General features: G+C 37.1%; 1 protein-coding gene across 4 annotated transcripts in view; it reads left to right on the top strand.

Moving 5' to 3' along the window:
* EXOC2 (exocyst complex component 2) overlaps positions 1 to 18,064 on the top strand; it is a 260,110-nt gene that overhangs the window by 122,057 nt on the left and 119,989 nt on the right. For all 4 annotated transcript variants that reach the window (XM_032424947.1, XM_032424944.1, XM_032424945.1 and 1 more), the window contains 4 exons: positions 13,896 to 13,961; positions 14,132 to 14,289; positions 14,692 to 14,813; positions 16,380 to 16,441. In XM_032424947.1, the coding sequence (XP_032280838.1) occupies positions 13,896 to 13,961; positions 14,132 to 14,289; positions 14,692 to 14,813; positions 16,380 to 16,441 (408 nt within the window). The remainder of the gene's footprint in view (positions 1 to 13,895; positions 13,962 to 14,131; positions 14,290 to 14,691; positions 14,814 to 16,379; positions 16,442 to 18,064) is intronic.

Genomic DNA, 18,064 nt, shown 5'->3' with positions numbered 1-18,064 from the left:
AGTGATGTTGAGCATCTTTTCATGTGTCTGTGAGCCATCTGTATGTATTCTTTGGAAAAATGTCTATTCATGTCTTCTGCCCATTTTTTAAATGGATTATTAATTTTTTGGGGGGGTGTTGAATTTTATAAGTGCTTTGTATATTTTGGATAGTAACTCTTTATCAGATATGTCATTTGCAAATATCTTCTCCATTTCCATAGGTTGCCTTTTAGTTTTGTTGATTGTTTCCTTCACTGTGCAGAAGCTTGTTTTCTAAGTGTTTTATAGTTTTTAGAGCATAGTTCCTTTACCTCTTTGGGTAGGTTTATTCCTAAGTATCTTACGGTTTTTAGTACAATTATAAATGGGATTGATTCCTTGATTTCTCTTTTTGCTACTTCATTATTGGTGTATAGGAATGCAACAGACTTCTGTGTATCTATTTTGTATCCTGCAATTTTACTGAGTTAATATATCAGTTCTAGCAAGTTTTTGGTGGAGTCTTTTGGGTTTTCTCTATAGAGTATCCTGTCACCTGCAGATAACGAATGTTTGACTTCTTCCTTACCAATTTAGATGCCTTTTATTTCTTTTTATTGTCTGATTGCTGAGGCTAGGACTTCCAGTACTATGTTAAGTAACAGTAGTGAGGGTGGATATCCCTGTCTTGTTCCTGACCATAGAGGAAAAGCTCTCAGTTTTTCCCCATTGAGGATTATATTAGCAGTGGGTTTTCCATATATGACCTTTATAATGTTGAGGTATGTTCCTTCTAAACCTATTTTTTTTAGGGCTTTTATCATGAATGGATATTGTACTTTGTCACATGCTTTTTCTGCATCTATTGAAAGGATCATATGGTTCTTATCCTTTTTTTTATTAATGTGGTTTATCACATTGATTGATTTGTGAATATTGAACCAACTTACAGCCTAGGAATAAATCCCACTTGATCGTGGTGAAGGATTCTTTTAATGTATTGTTGGATTCAATTTGCTAGTATTTTGTTTAGAATTTTTGCATCCATGTTCATCAGGGATTTTGGCCTGTAATTCTCTCTCTCTCTTTTTTTTAAAGATTTTATTTCTTTGACAGAGAGAGAGAGAGAGAGAGAGCACGCGAGCACAAGCAGGGGGAGCAGCAGGCAGAGGGAGAGCAGGTTCCCGCGAGCAAGGAGCCCGATGCAATACTCGATCCCAGGACCCTGGGATCATGACCTGAGCCAAAGGCAGCCATTTAACTGACTGAGCCACCCAGGCGTCCTGTACTGCTCTTTTTTGGTGGAGTATTTATCTGGCTCTGGAATCAGGGTAATGCTGGCCTCTTAGAATGAGTTTTGAAGTTTTTCTTCCATTTCTATTTTCTGGAATAATTTGAGAAGAATAGGTATTAATTGGTATTAAATGTTTGGTAGAATTCCACTGGGAAGCCATCTGGCCCTGGACTTTTGTTTGTTGGGAGATTTTTCATTACTAATTCAATTTCTTTGCTGGTTATCAGTCTGTTCAAGTATTCTCTTTCTTCCTATTTCAGTTTTGGTAGTTTATATGTTTCTAGGAATTTTATCAATTTCTTCTAAGTTGTCCGATTTGTTGACATATAATTTTTCATAATGCTCTCTTACAATTGTTTGTATTTCTTGGTGTTATTTCTCCTCTCTCATTTGTGATTTTATTTATGGGTCCTTTCTCTTTTCTTTTTGATAGGTCTGGCTAGGGGTTTATCAATTTTATTAATTTTTTCAAAGAACCAGCTCCCAGTTTCATTAATCTGTTCTGTTGTTTTTTAGTCTCTATATCATTTATTTCTGCTATAATCTTTATTATTTCCCTTTTTCTGCTGGCTTTCGGCTTCATTTGTTTTCTTTTTCTAGCTCCTTCAGGTGTAAAGTTAAGTTGTTTATTTTAGGCTTTTCTTGCTTCTTGAGGTAGCCCTGTACTGCCATTCACTTCTCTCTTAGGACCACTTTTGCTGCATCCCAGAGGTTATGGACCCTTGTGTTTTCATTTCTGTTGGTTTCCATGTATTTTTTAAATTTCTAATTTGATTTCCTGGTTGACCCATTCATTCTTTAGTAGTATGTTATTTAACCACCATGTATTTGTGGTCTTTCCAAATTTTTTTCTTGTGGTTGACTTCAAGTTATATGGTGGTGTGGTCTGAAAATATGCATGGTATGATCTCACATTTTTTGTACTTGTTGAGGTCTGATTTGTGACCTAGTATGTAATCTGTTCTGGAGAATGCCCCAAGTGCACTTGAGAAGAATGTATATTCTGTTGCTTTAGGATGGAAAGTTCTGAATATATCTGTTAAGTCCATCTGGTCCAGTGTGTCTTTCAAAGCCATTGCTTCCTTTTGATTTTCTGCTTAGATGATCTATCCATTGATGTAAGTGGGGTGTTAACATCCCCTACTATTATTGTATTGTAAGTGGGGTGTTAACATCCCCTACTATTATTGTACTATTATTGTATCCCCTACTATTATTGTATTATTGTCTTATTATGGTGTCCATTAGCCCTTTTTATCTTGATGGAAGTCCCGATAGTTCATTTTTGCCTTTGTTTCCCTTGTCTTTGGAGCTGTGTCTAGCAAGAAGTTCCTGCAGCTGAGATAAAAGATGTTGCTGCCTGTGTTCTCCTCTAGGATTTTGACGGATTCCTGTCTCACATTTAGGTCTTTCATCCATTTTGAGTTTATTTTAGTGTATGGTGTAAGAAAGTGGTCCAGTTTCATTCTTCTGCATGTAGCTGTCCAATTTTCCCAATCCCATTTGTTGAAGAGACTGTCCTTTTTTCCCTTGGATATTCTTTCCTGCTTTGTCAAAGATTAGTTGACCATAGAGTTGAGGTTCTGTTTCTGGGTTCTCTGTTGTGTTCCATTGATCTATGTGTCTGTTTTTGTGCCATTAACATACTGTCTTGATAATGACAGCTTTGTAATACAGCTTGACATTGTGATGCCTCTAGCTTTGGTTTTCATTTTCAACATTTTCAACATTCCTCTGGCTACTTGGGGTCTTTTCTGGTTCCATACAAATTTTAGGATTGTTTGTTCCAGCTCTGTGAAAAATGTCAGTGGTATTTTGATAGGGATTGCACTGAATGTGTAGATTGCTCTGGGTAGCATAGACATTTTAACAGTATTTATTCTACCAACCCCTGAGCATGCAATGCTTTTCCATTTCTTTGTGTCTTCCTCAATTTCATAAGTGTTCTGTAGATTTTGAGAACAGATCCTTTACCTCTTTAGTTAAGTTTAGTCCTAGGTATCTTACGGTTTTTGGTGCAATTGTAAATGGGATCAATTCCTTGATTTCTCTTTCTTCTGCTTTATTGTTAGTGTATAGTAATACAACAATATGCAACTGTACAATAATGCAACTGGTTTCTGTGCATTGATTTTATATCCTGCGACTTTGCTGAATTTTTGTATCATTTATAGCAATTTTCAGGTGGAGTCTTTGGGGTTTTCTACATAGAGTATCATGTCGTCTGCAAAGAGTGAGAGTTTGACTTCTTCTTTGCTGATTTGGGTGCCTTTTATTTCTTTTTGTTGTCTGATAGCTGAGGCTAGGACTTCCAGTACTACGGTGAACAACAGTGATGAGAGTGGACATCCCTGTCATGTTCCTGATCTTAGGGCAATAGCTCTCAGTTTTTCCCTGTTGTGGATGGTATTCACTGTGGGTTTTTCTTTTTTTTTTTTTTAAGATTTATTTATTTTTTATTTATTAGAGAGAGAAAGAGATAGTAAGAGTATGAGCAGAAGGGGGAGAGGGAGAAACAGGCTCCCCGCTGAACAAGGAGCCCAACATGGGGCTTGATCCCAGGACCCTGGGATTATGACATAAGCCGAAGGCAGACACTTAACTGACTGAGCCACCCAGGCGCTCCTCGCTGTGGGTTTTTTGTGTCTTTTATGATATTGAGTTGTGTTCCTTCTATCCCTACACTGCAGAGAGTTTTTGTCAAGAAAGGATGATGTATTTTGTCAAATGCTTTTTCTGCATCTATTGAGAGGATCATATGGTTCTTGTCCTTTCTTTTATTAATGTGGTGTATCGCCTTAGTTGATTTGCGAACATTGAACCACCATTGTAGCTCATGAATAAATCCAACTTGGTCGTGGTGAATAATCCTTTTAATTTACTCTTTGTTCCTATCAGCTAGTATCTTGTTGAGAATTTTGGAATCTATATTCATCAGGGATATTGGTCTGTAATTCTCCTTTGTCTGGTTTTGGGATCAGTGTAATGCTGGCCTCATAGAATAAGTGTGGGAGTTTTCCTTCCGTTTCTATTTTTTGAAACAGTTTCAGAAGAATAGGTATTAATTCTTTTAAAGTTTGATAGAATTCCACTGACCATCCCCTCACTTTCAATCTGCAGGTGTCATTGGGTCTAAATAAGTCTCTTGTAGGCAGCATGTAGATGAGACTTTTTTTTTTTTTTGTATATTCTGACATCCTATGTCTTTTGATTGGAGCGTTTAGTCCATTTATATTCAGAAATATTATTGATAGATACGTATATAGTGCCATTTTATTGCCTGTTTTGTCGTCTTTTCTGGAGATTTTCTCTGTTCCTTTTTAGTCATTGTCACTTTTGGTCCTTCCTTCCCACTCAACAAGTCCCCTTTAATATTTCTTGCAGGGCTGGTTTAGTGGTCATTAAGTCCTTTAGTTTTTGTTTGTCTGGGAAACTCCTTATCTCTCCTTCTTTCTAAATGATAACCCTTCTGGGTAGAGTATTCTTGGCTGCAGATTTTTCCCATTCAGCACATTGAATATATCATGCCACTCTCTTCTGGCTTGCCAAGTTTCTGTGGAGAGATCTGCAGCTACCCTTATGGGTCTTCCCTTGTAAGTTAGGGACTTCTTTTGTCTTGCTGCTTTCAGGAGTTTTTCTCTATCAACTATATTGTACAAATTTAACTACAGTATATCTTGGTGTTGGCCTGCTTTTGTTGATTTTTATGGAGAGTTCTGTCTCCTGAATTTGGATGTCTGTATCCTTCCCTAGATTAGGGAAGTTTTCAGCTATTATTTCCTCATATAAACCTTCTGCCCACTTTTCTCTCTTTTCTTCTGGGATTCCTATGATATGAATGTTTTTATGTTTGATTAATTCACTGAGTTCCCTATATCTATTCTTGTGATCCATAATTCTCTCTTTTGTTTGGCTTCATTATTTTCCATTGTACTATTAGCTATATCACTTATTCGTTCCTCTGCTTCTTCTATCTTTGTGGTCATTATATCCAGTCTGTTTTGAATCTCAGTTATTGCAGTTTTCATTTCTGTTTTTTTTTTTTAACTCTTTTATATCTGTGGTAAGAGTCTCCCTGATATCTTCCATGCTTTTCTCAAGCCCAGCGATTATGCTTATGACTGTTGCTTTAAATTCTGCATCAGGCATATACTTATATCTCTTTTGATTTGATCTCTGCCTGTAACCTTTTTTTGTGTTTTCTTTTGGGATGAATTCCTCTGTCTGTGTTTTGTGTAGGTCTCTTTTTCTGTATTAGAAAATCTTGTTGTATTTCCTGATCTTGAGAGCCTTATGAAGAAGAGGTCATACAATGTCCAGGGCATGCTTCAGGGAGTGTCTCTGGTGTATGCTGCATGCATTCGGCTACTGCGTTTGGAAGTGTTTGGACATTGGCCAGAGTGTGGTAAGTTTTAACTAGGTGTGCTCTGGTCTGCTTGTTAAATGAGACCTGATGCTATTTCCACTACAAGTGAAGTTTTCAGAACTCTGGTTAGTAGACGTGATGTGTGCAGGGGGTTGTGCTGGTCTTCTGGGAAGGGGCCCGCTGCCCTGGTCCTTAGGCACATTTGCCTGAGAAAAGCAGTACCAGCAGAATGCAAGGGAATGGGACTTGGTGTAAGCAGGTTCGGCAGCCAGTGTTGGCATTGTGCTGTTGACTGAAGTTGGTTTATGCTGAGGGGTGGGGAGATAAATGGTGCCAGCCAGCTCCTTTGTCCCTAGAGAGGGGTCTCTATGCTTGCTGCTCTCAGGGAAGCACTCCCAGAAGAGTGAATAATTTCCTCTTGTGCATCCCAGGTGTTTTTCAGATCGCTGTTTTCTCTCTGTCTGTCTCCAAGTTGCTTGCCTGCCTGGAGCAGCACAGTGCACTTTGGGTAATATCCCAGCCAAGCCTGCTGACTTTTAAAACTCCAAACTTTAAGGTCATGCTGTAGCGGGACCTGAGCTAGTCTTCTGGGGAAGGGTCTCGCTGCCCTGGGACAGATGCAGATTTCACTGAGAAGGGCAGTCATGCTAGAGTGCAGAGACGTGGGATTTGGAGCAAAGCAGGCTAAACAGCCAGTGTCCAGGTTTTCTGCCCTCAGCAGGTGTCTCTGTGCCTATGCTGAGAGATGGGGGAAAGAAATGGCACTCTCCAGCTCTTTTGTCCCCCAAGAAGTGTCTCTGTGAATGCCACCTCTCACAGATGTGCTCCAAGAAGAGTGAACAGTCTCTACCCCATGTACCTTATGTGATCCTCAGATTGTGCTGTCTGCCCTTGTCTGCTTGCCTGCCTTCTCTCAGGGAGTAGGGTCTCTATCTCAGCCAAGCCCACTGACCTTTGAACTCCAGTCTCTGAGCCCTACTGGTTGCAGAAACTCACAAAAAGCCCCTCTCCAGCCCCTCTCATTTTCCCAGCTAATGGCTTTGGGGAAGTAATCGCCTTGTGCATTTCCCTGGTGCACTCTTTCTCTCTCTCTCTCACTCTCTCTCTCTCTCTCTCCTTTCTCTGTGAGTAGGGCTCCTTCCCCTCTGCAGCACCCGTGATCCTTACCCCCAAATCACACCTCCACAATTCTTATCTTCCTTGATTTGGCCTCTTTTCTCCCTCTAATTGAGAAGTTTGTTCTGTCAGTCCTTGGGTTGATTTCTTGGGTATTCAGAATGATCTGATAGGTATCTAGTTATGTTTGAGGGACCAGGCAAGCCTAGGGTCCCCCTAGTATGCTACCATCTTAGTTCCTCCCAATCCGAGGAAGTGAATGCTTTAATTTCAGTTTTTCTGGTGTCCTGAAAAAAGTTTTCTCAACATTTTGCTTTCAAACATGTCTCCATCCATTTGCATTTTCTTCCTCTCAGCTGCATGAGAGTTGTGTGGCTCTCTATGCTGAGGACAGGTTTGGGTTTCTTGCCCTCTGCCATGGTGTAGAACAGCCACGCAACCAGTAACGTGTCATAACTTCCTCTTCCTATCCGCTCTGTCTCTAATCCTGAGGGCTCATGAGGACTGGAAAGGTTAGATGCTTCCGTATCAGTGCCTTGACTGAATGTGTTCACAGCCCTCTTACAGAACACTAATTTTAGTGTTTTAATAGAAATGTCCAATATATATCACTTATTAGCTGCAACCTGAGGCAAATAACTTTACTACTCTATGCCTGGTTGCAAGGTCAGGTTTGGGAATTAAACAAGTTAATGTCAGTGAAGTGCTTATAACAGTGTCCAGCAGATAAATGAAAATTTACTCTTATTATTTGGAATAAATGTTTATTCCAGTATTTAAAACTTCATTGGCCTGGCACATAATAGGTGTTCAGGGAATAAAGTTTAGTAGCATTAAGAAATAGCGGACTGTTGGGACGCCTGGGTAGTGGCTCAGTCGGTTAAGCGTCTGCCTTTGGCTCAGGTCATGATCCCAGGGTCCTGAGATCAAGCCCCACATCGGGCTCCCTGCTCAGTGCAAAACCTACTTCTCGCTCTCCCTCTACGGCTCCCCCTGTTGTGTGCTCTCTCTCTCTCTGTCAAATAAATAAATAAAATCTTAAAAAAAAAAAAAAGAAATAGTGGACTGTTGAACTACTATAGTCATATTGAATAATGTCTAGACGGATATACTCATCAAAAGAATTAGTACCTTAGGAAATGGATTTTAAACCTAGTTATTTGTTTCCAGTCAAGTGTTTCTTCCTTCCAGATTGGTTGCTGTAGGTGGCCTATCACATAAGGATAGTAGTTGCCTTATCTTGAGTCTTTTTAGAGTTCATAAAATTCCTAAGTTTTTTATCTGGGATATTTTAGTGAAACATTAGTTGCACTGAGTTGGATATGCGTATGGTATTTCTACCTATCTGTATTTGTAAGCTTTTAAGAGTTTATAGTAATAATTATTAATAGAGTGTAATTCACTATATAGATTTGGACATGTTTTTAAACTAGTTATCCTCTATTGAAAAGCTAGAAAGACACTGAAGGGTAGTAGAAGGGAATGGAGGAGTTAGGAATGTGTGCCCACCATATCAAGCTACTTGTGAAATCCAGAAACTTAATTAAATTAAAACTGAGAAGAGTTCCAAGGCTTTGATATTTGGTATTTAAGCTCATATAAGAGAGCTCTGTAATATTTAAACAAAATTTACTTGTAAGTTTTTTTCTAGTTATAGAATTATTTTGCTTTATTAAGAGCCCATCCGTTAAAGATTTAGATGGAGTTTCCAACAGTTTAAAAAATAGTTCTTCAAACCAGTCATGCCCATGTGAAGTAACATATGTGAATCAAAACAGTGAAATCTAGCCGTTGGTCTTACCACAAAGTAGTTTTGGTCTGTGTGTGCAGGAAAGAGTTAAGGTTTTTAGTTAACGAAATGATTAATAGTAGGTTGAGATCTCACCTTTGGATATATTTTAAATATTGTATAATTTGGAGTAAAAAATGTTAAAGCATCCAAATAATTTTTAAACATTAGTAATCAACATTTTTAAAAGTTGTATGACTCATAGTATGTAAATTAAAATGCACTTTATATTCCAAAATTAGATTTCCTTTTAAAAATAGGGCAACTGATATAGTTCAATATGTTGATAAGTAACTGCTTTTTAATTAACAATTTCAAGAGGTATGCCTTAAAACTAATTCCTGCCCTCTCCAATTTCTATATATTTGGAGACCAGTCTTTGAAGTTTATAAATTATTTTGTCTAGTAGATGTCATCATGCATTCATTAGCACCTGTTTAATGGGCAAAATTTGGTTTTGATTTTGATATGATGTTTTTAAAAAATTGATCTTCACTCTTTGATTTAAAAGTATTTAGAACAAAAAGCTATGAAATAACTAGCCCGTTAAACAAGGCTACTATACACAAAGTTCAGTATTAGGTACTGTGACAGATAGAATTAGAAAAGCACCATCTGATAATTGGTATACTTACAGTTTTATCCTGGCTTGACTCTTTATTGAGACAATTATGCCTTTATTTCAGAGCTCCATCCCTTTGTCCACAGCACACTAAACCAGCACTATGTTAGTCAGGATTCAGAGAAATAGAAACAAGAGGATGTTGATTCTGCTTCCAACTGTGTATATAAAGAGAAAAGATTTACAAAAGGAGTTTGGCTTACATGATTATAGAGGTTGACAAGTCCCAAGATCTGCAGTCATCAAGTTGGAGGCCCAAGAATGCCCATGGTGTAGTTCCAATCTGAAAGCCAAGAGGCTCGAGACCCAGGAAGTACCAGTGTTTCAGTTCAGTGTCCTCATTCAAAGCAGTTAAGCAGGAGGAGTTCCCCCTTACTGGAAGGAGGGTCAGCCTTTTTTCGTTCTATTCAGGCCTTCCACTGATTGGATGGGTTCCACCCTCCTTAATGGGGGCAATCTGCTTCCCTTCGCCTACCAATTCAAATGTTAATCTCATCCAAAAACACTCTCACGGACATACCCAGAATAATGTTAAATGAATATCTGAGCACCCTATGGCCCACTCAAGTTAACATGTAGAATTAACCATCACAATGTCCTTAACTTAGATTTTGCAGTGTAGAATTCCAGTGTCATTCTGTGCCTCTTCACATCACAGTGGGTGCTGGGTTCCTCAGCAACATTTGAATTCTACACCTACAGGAGTCCTCCCAACTCCCAGTATTCACAGGAAATTCTTAAACCTCTGCTTATCCCTTTTGTTATCTTAAATCTCCAGGAGAAGCAGTGAGTCTGTTGGACTTCTCAGGAATATATCATAGGGTTATGCCTGGCAGATCTCCTTCAAAGGGTCAGTTAGCCATGTGGAGACCCAGGACTTCAAGTTTTTTAAAGACCTTGAAATTAACCTAGTAGTATTCAGGGCCATCATGCTTTCTGAAATATATCCCAGGAGGTCCTGAAGAACTCTAACCATGGGTGATCCTTCATTCACCAAATATTTATTGAATATCCTGAACACACTATGTGACAGGTACTGTATATACACACACACACATACATGTGTGTACATGTAACACATACATATGTAAATTTAAAAATATATAAATATATAAAATAGTGACCAAGATAAATATGACCTCTCCCCTCCTGGAGAGACAGAACCAAAATCAATTTTTAAAAACTTTATCTTAAATTTTGCTAACAGCTATAAAAGAAACAAATAGGGTTCTAAGATGGGATGGAGGTCAGGGAAGATCTCTCTGAGGAGATGACATTGAAACCAAAACTTGAAGCATGAGAAGGAAACAGCCACACAAGGAATCAGGGAGAAGAATGTATTAGGAAGAGACAACAGCACATTGCAAAACCAAGGAAGGGAGCTTGGCATATTTGAAAAACAGAAAGAAGGTCAAAACATTCAGAGTATACTAAGCAGTGGGCTTAGGGTATCAGGAGAAGCAGGAGATGAGGCTAGAGGAGGAAGCAGGGACCAACTGACAGGGCTTCATTACAGACCATGGTAAGGAATGTGTATTCCAAGTATGGTGGGAAGCCACAGATAGACTCTAACTGGTGGAGTAATCTGATCAGAGTTTTGGTGTTAAAAAAGACCACTCTGGTTACCTGTTCAAGAATGAATTGGCAGGGAACAAAAGTCAGAGTGGGTAAACTATTAAAGCCGTCTGGGCAGGAAATGATGGTGTTTGGGTTAAGGTTTTGTTAGTGGAGTTGGAGAGAAAATGATAGATTTTGTTTGTATTTTGGAAGTAGTGTTGACCAGACTTACTGATGGATCGATCAGATGAGTAGGATGAGGACAAGAATTAACATAGAGCTACCAAATGGACTCTCAAGTGAGTAGGTGTGCCATTTACAAACCCAGATAGACTTTTTGAAGAACATGCTTGGAGGAAAATACCAGTTTTGTACTTTTAATGTATTGAGTTTGAGATTACTGTGAGTTATTCAAGAAGAGACATGAAGTAGACAATCCGAAATTCAAATCTGGGCTTCAAAGGAAAAATTAGGGCTGGAGATATAAATTTGGAAGTGTGACGTTGTGATTTATAATAAGAAATATATGTGGTCTTCTGGTTTTGGGCACAGAGCTCCTAAAACCCTGGGAATTTCTTCAAGTGAGGAGTGGGAAAGGTCTTTTGTTACGTTAATGATGTGACTTTTGTCTCCACCTAAGGATGAGGGTGCTAATTGCTTGGATCACCAACCATGTGATTAGAGGGTTGGAATTTACAGTCTAACCCTCAGACCTCTAGGGAGGGGAATGGAGCTGGAGGTTGAATCAGTTGCCAGTGGCCAGTGATTTAATCAATCATGCCTATGTAATGAAGCTTCCATAAAAAGCCAAAGGACAGGGTTCAGAGAACTTCCAGGTTGATGAATGTGTGGAGATACAGGGAGAGTGGCTTGCCTGGAGAGGGCATGGAAGCTCTGCACCCTTTTCTCATACTTTGCCCTATGCATCTCTTCCACCTGGCCATTTCTGAGTTTCATCCTTTTATAATAAACTGGTAATCTAGTGGGTAAACACATTTCCTAGTTCTGTGAGCTGTTGTAACAAATTACTTGAACCCATGCAGGGAATTATAGGAACCTCCAATCTGTAGCCAATAGGTCAGAAGCATAGGTGACAACCTGGTCTTGAGATTGGCATCTACATGTGTGTTGGGGGGCGGGGTGCAAATCTTGTAGGACTGAGCCTTTAGCTTGTGGGATCTGACGTTATCTCCAAGTAGATTGTGTTAGAATTGAGTTGAATTGTTGGACCACCCAACTGGTGTCTGGAGAATTCCTTGTTTTTGAGGGGAAACTCCTCCCCCTACACACACATGTTGGAATTGAGTGCAGAATCCAAAATAGGAAGGCACTAGATAGAAATGATATTTGAAGCCTTGAGAATAAATTAGAGTGTATAGAGAAAAAAAGTGCCTAAGACTAAGACCTGACAAACTGCATTACTTAGAGAATAGCTAATTAATTTATCACCTCAGTAAACCTGGGGCCATTCATTTGCTTTTCTACTCGTAGGCCACTATATTGCCTGAAGTGTTACTTTGAATCAGAACATCACACTTTGACAGAAACAGAAAGTAGGCTAACAGACATTCAGGGCCAGTTAGACTTACCTGAGTGGTCATGACTCAGATGGGAGTCACTCTTGACATCTCTCCTTTCTCACTGAAACACCCAGTAGAATTACCAGGCTCAGTCACCTCTGCCTTGGAAGCCTGTAGCTAAGCCATCTACATGAGTTCATGCTCCACCTCCTTTTGCCTAATACGCTGTGATTGCTCACCTGGGTGAGTGTAGTATCCTTCTAACTGGCTGTGCTCCTAATATCAGCCCCTCCAGTCACTTCTCACTGTTGCTTTAAAACACTTCAGTTACTTCTCATTTGTCTTAAAAATAAAGGGACAAAAACATCAGCTTCTAAGTGAAATCCTCATGTACAAAGAATTTTGAGTGTTGTTGCCTAATGAATTTAGGAATTTGCTTACTGAGTTATTACTGAGGTGAATTTCAGGTTTAGTTTTTTCAACAATTAAACTTCGATTCTGGAAAAGCAAAAGTGCGTTTCTACAAAGAAAAAAATGATAAAAGCAATATAGTTCAATATAAAATTATAAAATAAATGTAAATTAGAGCCTGAAGAGGTATGTATATATGTGTGTGTTGACCACTTTTTATCAGGTATGTCTGATGTTTTTGTTCTTACCCTTCTTTTGCTCATTCATGTTAGAAATGCTCATCATCATAATGAACTCTATACACTGTTTCTCTAGCTTATACCAAAAATATATATAACATTATTTGTATTTCAAAATTAGCTTGAAGTCAATTGTTGTTAACTTGAAAGTTCTCTTGACACGTCTCTATCCAATAATTTCATAAGCATTTTAACTTTAAAGGATAATTTCGTATTATGTTAGTGAACTATCAGAATTTTCTTTTTCATCGTACCATTTTGTTATTATTTTTTTATTTGGAAAGTTTTCTAAGCTTACCCTTCTTAGGCATTTTATATGGTAATATTTAGCTGTTAGAAAATTTGGGAGTAAAAGGTTAACTGAAATCCAGTTGAATAGATTTCTCTTTTAATCAATGTAGTCTTCCACATATTACTTTAAGGAGAAAGAAGTATCAAAGGAAAATATGGCTAGCAGTAAACAGATAAAAATTTAATTCTAGAATATATTCTCTCCTAAATTAGACTATAAAATCCCTGAAAGAATAGTGATTTATAATTTTTTAAAAATAAATGCCAAATACAATGGTTATCTATAAATGTTTAAGGGAAGGGAATGGAGAGCCTAAGATTCCTGGACATTAATCCAGAGTTTACTCTTCCTTTTGTTTCTATACTAGCTAATGAGAAATAGTATTGAGAAGGCTAATCGTGGGTATGATTTAGGTTTAACCATATACAGTTATTGATGAACATGGCACATGAAATTCACCTACAAAAAAGGCAATTTCAACTTAATTCTTAGGCTTATTTATGGAATGGAAATTGTACTTAAAGGTTTTAAGAAAATGAATAACTTCCTTTTGGAATAAGAAAGTTTTTCTAATTAAGTCTGTTTTTAAATCAGAAACTTAGATTATGTCTTAAACATTCAGTCAAGTTACAACCATATCTTATGCTCTCTTTATATACAACTGCTAAGGCATTTCTTTTTATCTGAAGACAACTAATATATTTGATTTTGCTTTTTTAATTTTTAAGACTGCGGAGAAATCAGGCCAAATTGAAAGATCAAAGAATGTAAGGCAAAGACAAAATGATTTTAAGGTAAGTTAAGGATAAGTATGTAGACTTTTTCACAGGATAAGGTTTTCTCAACCAAAGTTACTAGAAAACTATCTACATTCAAACTATTCATCACTGTTCAGGCTGATTCCTTTAGTTGATTTAATCAAATTAATGAGTTTTAATGCAGTTTTACTTTCATCATTGTCTAGAAAATGATTCAAGAAGTAATGCAGTGTCTTGTGAAGTTGATCCGTGGAGCCCTCCTCCCACTCAGCATCCCAGAGTGTGGAGTGAGGCAGTATGGAGGCTGGGAGGTGAAGTCTGAGCTCTCAGGACAGTGGCTTGCTCATGTCATCCAGACCATAAGGTAAATATGGACACATTCTTCTGAAAACAGGTAAAAATTTTTTTGTCTTTTTGAAAAAAAAAAAACCCACAACGCATTCAGTTTGGGATATGATTTTTTAACATAGTCAACAAAGAATTTTACTCTTCTTGCCTCCAGTATTTCCTCTCTATCATATAGCACCTAAACTCCTAAACCTTCCTGGTGCTTATGTTTGATGAGAATGTCATACTGAATGTGCATCTTTTTTATTGTTTAATTCAGTGTTACTGTTGTATTATAATTCCTGTTACGGTTTTACTTTCCCCTTGCTTTCAATATAGTATTGTAACTTACAGCCTCCATAGGCTAGCTAAACTGATGACAGGAATTGCTTCAAGATCCCACTCTGCTCACTTTTGTTTTGTTGTGGCTCTTTCACAGGCTTACTTATGAATCGTTGACTGCCCTTGAAATTCCTAATGACATGTTACAGACTATCCAGGATCTCATTTTGGATCTCCGAGTACGTTGTGTGATGGTCACATTGCAACACACAGCAGAAGGTATGTTAAGAAAAATTGATGACATTTGCTAGACAACAATTATCTGAATATGCCACCTCTTTCTAGCTTCTAGTCCTTGAAAATGAGAAAACTACTTTTATGGAAATTTGAGTATTTTAGATCACAAATAGCTGCTCAATAGAATTTTTTTTCCTTTTTTGAATAGCTTTCCAAATCTATTTACCTGAGATGCCAGACCATGCATAAATTAAAATGGTTATACTTAAAAATATTTCAGGATATAAGAACATCCTTATGGCACATGTTAAGTAGAAAAAGTATAGTATAAAATATAAAATATGAATCCAATTTTGAAAATATGTATATTTTATTTTATTTATTTATTTTTTAAAGATTTTATCTATTTATTGTCAGAGAGGGAGAGAGGGAGAGAGTAGCAGGCAGAGGGAGAAGCAGGCTCCCGCTGAGTAAGGAGCCCGATGTGAGACTCGATCCCAGCACCCTGGGATCATGACCTGAGCCGAAGGCAGACGCTTAACTGACTGAGCCACTCATACGGGCGTCCCTGTATGTATATTTTAAATATTTAGAAATATCAGTGTAAAATCAGAAGAAAGGCTAACAGTGGTTTTCTGTATAGTAGAAATTTTAAGTGATGCTTGTTTTCTTTATACCTTTTAGAATTTTCAGGATTTTGTACATACAATCATAAAAAGCAGGGTTATCTTTACAAAGCAGCCTTTTAGATATTAAATATTTTCAAAGACAATCAAGAACATCATTATAAATGACATAAGCCATAACTATCTGTCACCAGGACTTTTTAAGTAAGAAGGTCACATCTTGGGGCACCTAGGTGGCTCAGTCGGTTAAGCATCCAACTCTTGGTTTTGGCTCAGGTAATGATCTCGCAGTTGTGGGATCGAGTCTAACATTGGCTCTGTGCTCAGTATGGAGTCTGCTTCAGATTCTCTCTCCTCCTCCCTCTCACCTGTGCTCTCTCTCTCTCAAATAAATAAATAAAATCTTAAAAAAGAAAAGGTCACAAAGGTCACATCTCTATAGAATTGGTGACTAAATATACTGTGTCAACAGAAAGGGAATAGAATCCAGGTGAAAAACAGCAGTGTCCTCTGAATTCACCTGCTCCCCCCAGGGACCTGACACAGCCTGAAATGCTAAAGGTTTGGATGGATAGCATTCCTTTGCCAATCATCAGAAGTGTCTACGATTAAAACAGAATTTTTAATCAGATATTTTAGGAAAAAAAATTTTGTAGTTTATTTTGTACATGCTGAATATTTTCAAGAGTGCTTTGAATAAGTAATAAACCATTATCTAAAGTTGTCATTAAGCCTAGCCTAGCAGTCTCCAAATTGAGCTAAATTTATTTACATTAATGTTTTATGAAAACAATCCAGAAAACAATACACATTTAAATCCTTGATCCACCAGAATTATATTTTATACTTATTACCTATTTTTCATTTTTTTACAAACCCAAATAAAACAATGAAAAACCATAACCTTTATAGATTTTTATCTCTATAAAGTTCAATGCGATAATTATAATAAAAAGTACATGTGTGCTTATTTTCTCTGTAGAAATAAAGAGGTTAGCTGAAAAGGAAGACTGGATTGTCGATAATGAAGGACTGACTTCTCTTGTAAGTTTATATTCTTTTCAGTGGTTAATCATTAGTGTATATTATATTCAAAAATAATGATTTGTTTTATTAATAAGCATATATTCTTTGCATTGTAATTCTAAATAATTTCTGAAAATAGAAAAATAAACTTCTTAAAGTTTTCCTTTTCAGAGTCATTTTTGCTTAACACAACAACAAATATTTAAAAATTAATAAAAACTGGATTTCTTTTAGAGTGCTCTTTCTTCATCATGTGTCACTTGTTTGTTTGCATTACGTTTTAAAATAGATTGTGCTTCATTCTAAGTTACCCAGTAACTTGAATTTTTTAGAAAAACAGAATAGAAAGAAATGCTAATGTCGGCCCCTAAGCCAAAACAAAACAAAACAAACAATAACAGCAAACCTCTCCAGATATATACATAGGTCAAGCAGGCAATTATAACATGGCATATTCGTTTTAGAGTCATCATCTGTTCAGGTGGGACTTTTAGATTTTCAAAATACTTTTGAAAATAGTTTTCATGATATACCATGTTGTCACATCTGTTTCATGGATTCCCACAATGATCCTGTAGGTGGGTGTATCAGTTAAATTGACATTCAGATGCTAAAACATCGAGGTCCTGTAGACAAGATGGGCATTTCTTTTTTCTCTAACATTAAAGAAATTAGGACTTGTGTGGCAGCTTAGTCATTCAGTCAGTACGCAGGGCTCCTTCTGACTTTCTTCTTTGTGATCCTTATTGTGGCTTCTGTCTCAGGATGGCCTCATGATTACAAGAAGGCCACTGTAGTTCCAAGCACCATGGCCTTATTCCTGTCATGGGAAAAGTCCAGCACTTTCTCAAGAGCCACAGCTGGCCATTCTTCCTACATCTAATTGGCTAGAATTTATTCACATGCCCATCCCTGTACTGTGGAGGCTCGGAAAATGCAGTTTTTTTAGCAGAGCACATTGTTAATCCCAACCGTTTCTGTTTTACCTTAGTAAGAAAAATGGAGAAAATAAACTTGTTTGTAGTCAATTTAAAGTTAGGTTTCTGCCTACTTAGTAGATGAGGAAACTAGAAGAAAATGGTTTTTGACTTGCCAAAATTTACAAAATAGTGGTGAATGAGGTTGTTGAAAGGCAGTGATCTCATGTAATGATATTTCTTCATTTCCTCAAATTGCTAAACTTTTTTTTTTTTAATTGCTATACTTCTTATTGATAGTCTTTCTTTGGGAATTTTTGACAAGTTGAATTCTTTTCTCCTATTCCTCTGAAGTACACTAAAATGTACCTTACTTTATATAACAATATGGTTTAGAATAGCAGTGCTTACTTAGAAATTTTTGTAAATTAAATCATAATTAACATTAGGGAAATTTATTATTTTTAATAAATCTATAATTATATTTTAAAGGATTTTAATAAAAATTAGCTTTAGTTTATTTGACTTATTCTACTTTTCATAATTATTTGTGCTTAAATACAAACTATCCTATAACTAATTCTGTTGTACTAAATACTTAGAGAAAGGAGAGGTGGAGTAGACCTTCATGGTTCAATACAGCAGTCATTTGAGACATGGCTTGTGTAAAATACATACCAGATTTCAAAGACTCACTACACAAAGAATGTAAACTATCTCAACT

Source organism: Phoca vitulina, unplaced genomic scaffold, assembly GCF_004348235.1.
Source record: "Phoca vitulina isolate PV1807 unplaced genomic scaffold, GSC_HSeal_1.0 scaffold31, whole genome shotgun sequence".
Lineage (NCBI taxonomy): Eukaryota > Metazoa > Chordata > Mammalia > Carnivora > Phocidae > Phoca > Phoca vitulina.
This window is presented reverse-complemented; position numbering and strand designations above follow the sequence as displayed.